Source organism: Aquarana catesbeiana, linkage group LG10, assembly GCF_042186555.1.
Source record: "Aquarana catesbeiana isolate 2022-GZ linkage group LG10, ASM4218655v1, whole genome shotgun sequence".
In the NCBI taxonomy this organism is placed as follows: Eukaryota; Metazoa; Chordata; class Amphibia; order Anura; family Ranidae; genus Aquarana; species Aquarana catesbeiana.
In genome coordinates this window covers 23017338-23028019 of record NC_133333.1, presented here as the reverse complement: position 1 = coordinate 23028019, position 10682 = coordinate 23017338, and the positions used below count along the sequence as shown (strand labels likewise).

At 40.8% G+C, this 10682-nt stretch overlaps 1 protein-coding gene across 1 annotated transcript in view; it reads right to left on the bottom strand.

The window, feature by feature from the left end:
• Positions 1-6942: 6942 nt before the first annotated feature.
• LOC141110447 (phospholipase A2 inhibitor and Ly6/PLAUR domain-containing protein-like) overlaps positions 6943-10682 on the bottom strand; it is a 52965-nt gene continuing 49225 nt past the window's right edge. Inside the window, exon 5 of the mRNA XM_073601793.1 lies at positions 6943-8630. Within this exon, the coding sequence (XP_073457894.1) occupies positions 8455-8630 (176 nt within the window). The 3' untranslated portion in view covers positions 6943-8454. The remainder of the gene's footprint in view (positions 8631-10682) is intronic.

Genomic DNA, 10682 nt, shown 5'->3' with positions numbered 1-10682 from the left:
AAATAAAACGATCTTCTTTGTTAACCGCTTCCCGACCAGCAGCCGTCATTATACTGCGGCAGGTCGGCGCAATCACCCGAGCCGTCGTAGCTGTACATCAATCCCTTTAAGAGGGATAGCAGGCGCGCGCTGCACTACGGAGGGTGCCAATGCGCGTGGCCGGCGGTCGCGATGACCGCCGGGCCACGCGTGATCGTGGGCACGAGAGCCAGAACAGGGACACGTGTGTTCTGGCTCTAGGAGAGGAGAGGCAAATCGTGAGTTCCTACTAGCTACAGTTAGAACACACCTAGGGAACACAGAAAAGTTACTAGTTTGCAAAATTTTAGAACAGAAACAAAGAAAAATGCTTTTTTTTCTTTTTACAGAATTTTCGGTCTTTTTTCTTTTATCGTGCAAAAAATAAAAAACCCAGCGGTGATTAAATATCACCAAAAGAAAGCTCTATTTGTGTGAAAAAAAGGACAAAAAAATCATATAGGTACAGTGTTGCATGGCTGAGTAATTGTCATTCAAAATGTGAGAGCACCGAAATCTGAAAATTGGTCTGGTTAGGAAGGGGGTTTAAGTGCCCAATGGTCAAGTGGTTAAACACAGGGTGCACCAAAGCATATATCCAGTGCTGGGTTTTTTTAATTAGAAAGCCCAGTGTGGATGTAATAGCATATGGTTATTCTAGCTTGTCTTAAGTTTTTTTTTTTTAAACATGGGGGAAATAGCAGAAAGAGCAGAGTTGATGCCTTATCATTGTGTTGCTGCTTCATTCTCCAAACAGCAGGTTGGGGGTGGCGCTGTATTGCTTAACTCTAACAGAGAAAGCCGTGTCACCCCTCTGGCTGGGCTGTGTGGCAAAGGTGCCGAATTCTTAAAAGTATCTGAACTGTATTAAAAACCAATAGCAGATACGAGTATTTAAACTGTATATTTCACTGTCTGTCTGATGTTCAGCTTTAAAGTAACTATGGGCTCATAGATGTTTTTTTTTTTTTTTTGTAATAGCTTACAATACTTCCTCTAAACCAGTTACTGTTGCTAAACTGCTGATTAATGTCACCTTATCGTCTGTGTCATCTGGATACTAACAATAGGAAATAGATACAATGAACTACACTTCCTATTATTCATGTAGATATTTTTAGATGTTCTGTACAGACAATTGGGATTCCATTCCCTTTTTATTGTAAACAGCCCTAATGTCTTAGCCTAATGTCTTAATAATGTCTTAACAGCCCTAATGTCTTACATTACAATCAGGCATTCAAAATAGCAACTGTTGAAAAAAAAAATAGAACTAACATATAAATTCTTATTCCATTGCCATGTGGGGAGCACATTGCCTTGCAGGGCTGGGGTCCTCGGTTCAAGTATGGGTCAGGACTAGGGTGACCACCTTTTCAAGCTGCCATTCAGGGACACCCCAACCCCACCCCCCCTTCTCAAAAAAAAAAAAGATATACATCACGGGATCCCCTTAGTCTGCTTGTAAAGTGGCAAATCTGTAGCATGCATAGAACATGCTGCAGCAAAAATTACATACTTAGAGAAAAAAAAAGCGAGTCAAATCACAGTTAAATTGACTCGCAGTTGTAATTGCCGGGACACCCGGCTATGAAAAAAAAAAAAATAAAATAATGCTGTGGGGTCCCCCCCAAAATTCCATACCAGACCCTTATCCCAGCAGGGACCCGAAGGGTGGGGGGTTCCACGCCATTATTTTTTTTTACCTACCTTTCTTTTTTTATTATTCAGCTGTCAACAGGGAAGCCCGTTGACAGCTTATGACTCGGTTGTTAAGGATTTTACTGCGCCCTGATTGGGCAAAGCTTTGCCCAATCAGTGTGCAGAATGCACTGTGCAGGGTGGCTGTGTCAGTTTCATTTTTGGGACACTGTATTTTGCAAATGAAGGAACCTAAGACCTGGGACAGACCTGCAAAATATGGGACTGTCCCGGGTAATCCGGGACATGTGGTCACTCTAGTCAAGACACTAGCTGCATGGAGTTTGCATGTTCTTCCTGTACTTGTGTGGGTTCCCCCCGCGCTCCAATGACATGCTGGTAGGTTAGATGGCTCCTGTCTAAATGTGGTACTAGTATAACATTCTACTGAGCATGCCCAAGATGGTTGCCTCACCGCCTGCCCACCAATTAGAGTCCCCAGGGAGAAAGGTGATATAGAAATATAATAATATTAATCATCATTTAGGAAGGATTTATTTTTTTCTCCTGTTTGCGCAAACTGGACCATGTTTTGTGTTTTTTTTTTTTTTTTTTTTTGACTTCCTCTGGATCATCTGCGGGTGTAGGATTCTTTACATGGAGGTTTTAATTTGTTCTATTTATTTATTCTATAGGTTGAATTAGATGCAGCTGTGCCTTTTTTTTCAGCCTGGCTAACCATGTAGCTATACGTAACTATGAAAAAGCCCATGCCGCCATAATAAGCCACCAAAGCTGTGTCTGAGCTCCTCAAACTGAAAACGCTATTTAATTCATGTTTAATATTCAAAGCAAAGTTCCCCATCCATCCATGTCTCCATGCATTATTTTGCTAAGAAATCCCTTTAAAAAATATTTGCCCCCCCTCCCCCAAGCATTTTTAGCCATAGCCATCTTTGAGTAAGGGTCAATGATTCACGCAGCATGTACTTCCTAGAATCAATCTGCCCTTAGCTCAGGCATGCAGGCAGGAGGGTGTGCTTAGCTGAGTAAGCCCCTTCTCTACTCCTCCTAATGAAAGAAAAAAAAATGGCCATGAAGACTCCTGGATGTATGACATCATTTTGGTCTAGGCCAGAAACCAGGAGGCAACTGAAGAAAGGTTTAAAACAAGTAAATCTAATATATCCTCCATTCTATTTCTATCTTCCATTCTATTTATATCTTCCTTTCTATTTACTATTTGAAAGGTTTAAAACAAGTAAATCTAATATATCTTCCTTTCTATTCGCAAATGCTATCAGCCTAAATAGTTAATGTAGATTGAGAGAGCTTAAAGTGGTGTTCCGGCCAAAATTATACTTTTTAAATAAAAATACCCCAAGCTTAATGTATTCTAGTAAAGTTAGTCTGTAAACTAAGGTCTGTTTTGTTAGTTTATGGCAGTAGTTTGTTATTTTATAAACTTACAGCAGGCCGTGGCCATCTTAAGTCTGGGCATCTGAAGCCAGACTGGATTTCTTCCTGGATCTCATCCTTGCAGATCTCGCACATGCTCAGTGCAGCACAAGCAGTGTAATAGGTTTCAGGTCAGGTTTCCATAGCAACGGCAGTTGCAGAGGAAGTTTCCGCCCCTTCCCAGAAGGCTTTGCAAACAGGAAATGATGCGATGGGCCGCGGCCAGGGAGGAGGAAGTGAAAAATGAATACAGCAGATATACAGTAAGTGCTGAGAAAAAAAAAATAAAAATATCCAATTCGTTTACAGTGCACAGTTTAGTGAGGGATGCTGAAGAGTTGTAAAAGTGGGTGGAACTCCACTTTAATTCCACTTTAACTCCTGTCCATTTTACCGAAATGGCAACATTTTATCAAACCCTCCCTAATTTTTCTGAAATTTTGAGGAAATTGAGACACTTATTTCGGCTTACCCCTGTAACTATCAGGTCTACTCAATAAAAAGGTCAAGCACCTTATATTATATATATTATACCTTTAATGACCTCATACGAGTATTGTGTGATCCACTGATACTGAATTCTCCGGCCTAAACTTCATGTCTCAGTATAATTTTCTATTCACTTTTAGTCATCTGCAACACTTGACTTAAAAGAAGCATAATCTGATCATTTTTTTTTTAATTGCAGTTATACTCACATAAATGGTATAATCATTTTTGTGATGATTAGATCTAAATGCCGAGACCTGTTTTATTGTCGCAGTGAATCAGATGTTTTAACTAATGAAAGGATCTGGCTTTCATAATCCTCCTTGAGCAACCATGAATGGAAAGTTACCTGTAAAGGTTTTATAAGAAATGTGTCCACACTTGTTAAATCTTTTTATCTTGCCCTTCCTCTGATGGCTTTTGTGGTAGACCAAAGACTAACAAATTCATTATTTCTTTTGGCTGTATTTCCATCAAATTAAAACAAAAGAGGATGGCTTACTTTAATCTTGATTTAGTCACATCATGTAGCCCAAGACGGCGCCATATAGCTTGTCATGTATAGCTATTAAAGGTAGGGCCATTTCACTTCTTTTTTATTCCATTTGATATAGTCTGATTAACTCTGATATAGTTTTGTCCACTAAGAAGCATTCTAGAATCCATCAGACACCCTATTACAGTGTTCTAAGCTTTGATGAAGGGGGTAGGGTGTTCTTTGGCCTCCAAAACATGTTGGATGTTTTTTGTCTTTGTGTTATAACCAAAAGTAATAAAACATTTGACTATTGAGACATTGGTTGAGAAATCTCATAGCCTTGAATGCATTTGGATTTCTCAGTCTGGTTGACCCTGGTTCTTCCATGGACCTCCTGGTTTGATGTGCAGCTGTCTAATCCAAGTCAACCAGATGTGAAAATTGACCCATGCGATCATCTGAATGTTTGGGTCCAGCATTTCACCCTCATTCTCTTTCTGTATTTTTTGTTTATGGGTGCTGCAAACCTTCACTTGTAAGAGTATTGCTTGGAGAGAGTTTGGCACCAGTATATTCTGCCTGGAAGCTGTTAGAATGTGGTACAACTGTACCTTGCATAAAATAAGGTGAGTGTACGGAACAGAACAATGGTTTGACTAATGCTTGGGGCTACGGGGACCTTGCTCTACAAGCCAGGCCTGCTAATATATTGAAGGCGCTAAACACTAGATGATAAAAAAAAAAATCAGTTGGCAAAAAAGTTAGATAATATACTCATACTTTCCTCAGACTTCCATACAGCAAGGGGTGACCTCACTATCCTTTCAATGAGATCCTGTTGATTAGCCTAAATCTTGTGAATTTGGATTCCAATGTAGTAGCATCTTCTTGCACGATATGAACCACTCTGCTTTCCCAGATCCGTTGAAAAGATGGTGGCATCACCCTTGTCTAGGCACTGCAAGCTGATGCCAGGGTCAAGTTAAGTATATTAGGGAAAAAAATTACCCACAGGTTGTTTTTTTTCTTTTTGCTTTCATTTTATTCCAGCTTTTGGCATAGGGGAGGGAGCCCCTAGGACAGGGGTAGGCAACCTCGGCCCTCCGGCTGTGGTGAAACTACAAATTCCACCATGCATTTGCCTCTAGGAGTCATGTCTGTTATTGTCAGGGTCTTGCAATGTCTCATGGAACCTGTATTTTCAAAACAGCTGGAGGGCCGAGGTTGCCTACCCCTGCCCTAGAAAATAGGTGGACCTTGACTTGGTAGTCCCACTTTCAGTTCATGGTCATGTTAATGTTAGAAAGGAGGATGGTGGTGGGGGGGAGGTTAATACAAAACTCCAGGTGTTTAATCACTGGGAGTTGGGATACTTAAGTAAAGCTTCCTCCTGCCCTTGGCAGACTGATGACATTGTCTCTGTTTCGGCAAACCAATTGACTGGAGCTTAAGAGCCAAATGCCCCAGTTTAAAGGCTGATTTTAGGAGTTCATTGTTAAGGGCTCAGGCAGAATGTTAAGGAGTACATTCAGATTAAAGTTTAGGAAGAGATAAAGTATGCAGAGCTCTTTGGGACATCCAAAATCGTAGGTATTATTATAAACATGTTTGCAAGATATTAAACTTAGCTCTGCTCATATACATCACATGAACTATACATAAAGTGCTTGTGCAATTAACATAATAGAGCAATTACAGTATCTCACAAAAGTGAGTACACCTCTCACATATTTGTAAATATTTTCTTCTATCTTTTCATGTGATAACACTGAAGAAATTATACTTTGCTACAATGTAAAGTAGTGAGTGTACAGCTTGTATAACTGTAAATTTGCTGTCCCCTCAAAATAACTCAACACACAGCCATTAATGTCTTAACTGCTAGCAACAAAAGTGAGTGGCCACCATTATTTTCCAGCACTGCCTTAACCCTCTTGGGCATGGAGGTCACCAGAGCTTCACAGGTTTCCACTGGAGTCCTCTTCCATTCCTCCATGATGACATCACGGAGCTGGTGGATGTTAGAGACCTTGCGCTCCTCCACCTTCCGTTTGAGGATGCCCCGAAGATGCTTAATAGGGTTTAGGTGTGGAGATATGCTTGGCCAGTCCATCACCTTTACCCTCAGCTTCTTTAGCAAGGCAGTGGTCGTCTTGGAGGTGTGTTTGGGGTCGTTATCATGTTGGAATACTGCCCTGCGGCCCAGTCTCTGAAGGGAGGGGGTCATGCTCTGCTTCAGTATGTCACAGTACATGTTGGCATTCATGGTTCCCTCAATAAACTGTAGCTCCCCACTCATGCAGCCCCAGACCATGACACTCCCACCACTACCAAAACAAGACACACTTGTTTTTGTTCTCCTCGCCTGGTTGCCACCAGACACGCTTGACATCATCTGAACCAAATAAGTTTCTCTTGGTCTCATCAGACCACATGACATGGTTCCAGTATTCCATGTCATTAGTCTGCTTGTCTTCAGCAAACTGTTTGCAGGCTTTTTTGTGCATTATGTACAATTATTTACAATTGATTAAAATGATCTACCCTTCACTGTAAATACCCAAACTCAGTTATTTGGAGGGGTCTCTGCCTACACTAGGCCAGGAGTCTCTAAACTATGGCCCTCCAGCTGTTGAGGAATTATACACCATGAGACATCTGCCTCTGAGAGCCATGTTTGTGACTGTCAGAGTCTTGCATTACTTCATGGGACTTGCAGTTACTCAACAGCTGGAGGGCCGTAGTTTGGAGTCCCATGTTCTAGGTCATACAGTATACGTTCATTTGAGCGTGTTAACAATAACATATTTCAGTTCAAGTTTTCAAAGCATTATTGTGAATGCAACATGCTTGAGATCTCACAACAATGATTAGTTCTTTATTGAATTAAAAAAATGTGCAAAGAAGCAATTACATTTTATTTTCTACACATAATCATGCTAAGTTTTCAGTGTTTTCCATGAGCTAAATATATATACAGTATCAACTTCAGAAATATAAAAAATAAAGTAAGCATTAGATAATTGGCTCGGGTCCTTCACACTGGATATAGTAGAAAGGCATCATGTGATTGGTCACTTTTCAGACTAGACAAGTCATACTGAGCTGATAAATATTCAGCCTGGTATGAGCTGATTCACACACTTGAGAATCGGGGTGCTAAGTATTGGCGGCTTGAGTCTCCAGACCTAAATCATTTGCTGAAGTGCAATGCTATTCAACACCCCCCAAAAACTTACAGAACAGGTAGAGAACAGCAGAAACTCATAATGTAACCCAACAAAGGACCACTATAGGGAAAACATTGTATTTTGGTATATGGGTAATACCAGTAATGATAGTATATGAATTGCTTTTTCTATTTCACATTTATATTTTCTCAGTGTTATCATCACAATAAAAGGAAGTGGAAAATAGTGGATTGGCAGGATTGGCAGGATTAACAGGTAATAGGGAGACCAAGAAAAAAAAACTGCCGCACAAGGGCCCTACAGTGACTTTTACAGAATTAACAGATTGGAAGAAAACATATAGTTAAATCTATCTTTAGGAGTCCATTTTTACTAGATGTGTCAGAGGGGTAGTGCACCACAGACTTGGACACTGGCTTTTTGCTGCACCAGTCTTGGTAAATTTCCCTCAGTGAACACATCATTGGAACTGGCCAGAGAAACGGGAAGCCTTAAACTGGTCTTCCACAGGAGCCTCTTGGACTATTCACCACTGATTCTCTGTATCTCCTTTACAGTATATATAATAGCATCCCAAATTTAGGAGGCTTTTGAAATGTTTTTACATTAATTTGTGAATGTCATTAATTTTTTTTCAACTAATTGAATGCACAATTTCTTTACCTGCTCTTTAATGGGATGTAAAGGTCACTACAATTATGTAAAATTAGACTTTAGTATAAGTGCTGCATGCAACCAAAAGTCTTATGATGACCTATTTTGTGTTTTTTTATTAATTGCTGTCTTGGCAAATTCCTGGCAAAGTCTCACAGACACAAGGTACCTACCATCTATATCAGCCATTCTCATCCAGCGTATTGTGGAACACTAGGGTTCTTCCAGAGGATTATAGGGGTTTGTCGAGCTGTGACTGATTGACCTCCCATTTGATGGTGCCTGCATAGTTCCAAAGCCAACACTACGTGTCAAAACCAGCAGCATGGCCCAGTTATCTTTTTATGCCATTCTAAACACCATCATAAGAGTTGCATTCTTCCTATTAACCACTAATGTTAGCGGCATTTCCCCATTGACTCCCGATTAGTTGGTTTTGAAAGGGACTCATAAAGACCTGACATTTTTTTTGGGGCGTTCATCTGGGGGGGTGGGGGAGGTTGAGAAAGCCTGCTCTATATGCTGTCAGTGAAAAAATAAACACAATCTGGCTATCGTAGCCACCCAGGCCATGGCATATGTATTGTGTCTCCATGATGATCCGCTGTTTCGGACAATAACAGAAGATCCTCGAAAAGCAGCTTTCCCTCCGGACATCTGCATGCTCTCTGAAGCACAACCAGCCACACTGACTGGGGATCCTGCAAAAGAATGTACACAGGTTGGACATTAATGTCATTGGCAAAGCTAGAGGAGAGGCAAAGGCTGAACTTCTCTTAGACCATTACTTGTAAAGTTGCCTTTTCTAATGTGAAGAAGGTATCACCAGCAAAACGTAATACAATTACTTATAGCAGCCAATGGGTTTTCAGCTTTTAAATGCAGCATGTAACTGGTTGTTATAGGAATCTGCAAATAATAGGCTGCTCTGATTTAGCGCCAGCATTCTTTGCTACAATTATTGTCCTCCAGAATTGATATTGACACCAATTTAATATTAATCACTTGACCCAGTACCAGAACATTGACCGGAGGAACCTAGCTATTTAGAGGCTCTGCCTGACCCCTCATCCTTTCCCATCCACATAATTATTTCTCTATCACATCAAGGTAGAAGAATTGCAAAGATCTCTCAAGTAACATAACTGGTTATGAGTTATCTTTACCTTTTGACTCTATTATTTGGGTAGGAGAAGTACATGTAAAGTTTGGGTGAAGGTGTAGATCTTCTTTACTCTGCGTAAGACCTAGTGTCAGATGTATTTTTTGACTCAGCCATGTATAATATGGCATCGGTAGCTGGCTGTGCTCACAAATGGCTGACGCAATTCATCCATTGCTGCAGGCTCTCATCTTGTGACTTGCTGCAATTTTGGAGTGCTACAGTGTAATTACTTAGGGAGAGGAGATAGATGAAATGCTTCCTTTGGCCTGCGTCATATTGATGACGTTATCTCAGCCTAGGAAACCTCACTCAACTGGAGGTCTAGGTCACTTTTTTAAGATAAAAAGTGGAGCTTTTTTTAAATTGATACTGTTGCTGTATACTGTGGCCATCAGGAATTTATGGAGGCTTGCTTTAAAAAAGTCAAGTTTACCAGTATGGTGACAGTATATAACGTTTATTTTATATTATTTGTATCGATCAGCATGGGTTACTGATGATCAGGGCCATGCTATTAATGAGGCCAATTGAGGCTGTCAACTTAGGTGGCACTTATAGATGCACAGAGAATAGATTGACCTCATAAAATAACCCATCAAAGGGGCACTATTTAGTAAAAAGTATATTCTGGTAACTGTAATACCAGTAATGATCATGTTCAGCATATGAATTACATTTTCTATTTCGCATCAGGGCCTTTCAGAAGGCCAAATGAGACTTCCAATTTAGTGGCAGTGGGAATGCCCATACAAGGCACTCCGACCTCAAAGCATGTTCATCTCCCAGGCCACACAGTGTCTTTAGCTGTGATGGTGCAGGAGGCTGCCTGCACCAAAACAACCAATGAGACTGAACTGCCTGGCCACCAGTGTCCTAGCCACCAAAGACACTGCACAGCCAATACATCTGCATTCTAGCAATTAAAGACTCTGTGTTCTGGCAACCAACAGCTAGCCAGCATAGCCTGCTTGGTCAGCATAGACGGTATCCGTCCCCAACACTACCCTGCTGATGGTCCTCACTTCTAAATCAGTACACATTAAGCAAGCCTGTTAATTATACTGTACAAAAGTCATGTTAATTTCCCCCAAGTTAAACAATTATCAAGATGTATGAACAACCAGTAAGAGGTAGTTAAATGTGATGCAATCCTGCCTCCTGTTCTTGTAAAGTCGCTGAATCACAGCAGCTAAAAAACATATTTCTTCATGTATTTGTTGTGAAACCTAACTTTGACTGGTGTTGGTAGGACTAGCGCAATAATCAAAAACCTTTAAATGATGTCTACGTCGGTGACTCAAAGGGATGAAGCCAAAGAATCAGTCATGGAAGCCTACATGTTGCTCTCAAGACAGGTCTCCTATAAGTGCTATAATAAAAATGAAATAGTTTGGCAAGCTTTTGTGGGGGAGCCACAAATCATGCATTCGGGAGTATTTCTCTGCACGGGAGCGACATTTGGCTCCTTCAGCTATGTACAGCCAGCCCAAAGTCAAACTGGCTGAAAGCCATAGTTGTATGGGTATATAAATACCATCGTTCATGACCCCCTTTCGACCATGTGCAAGTGGCCTTGGAGCACTTAAAG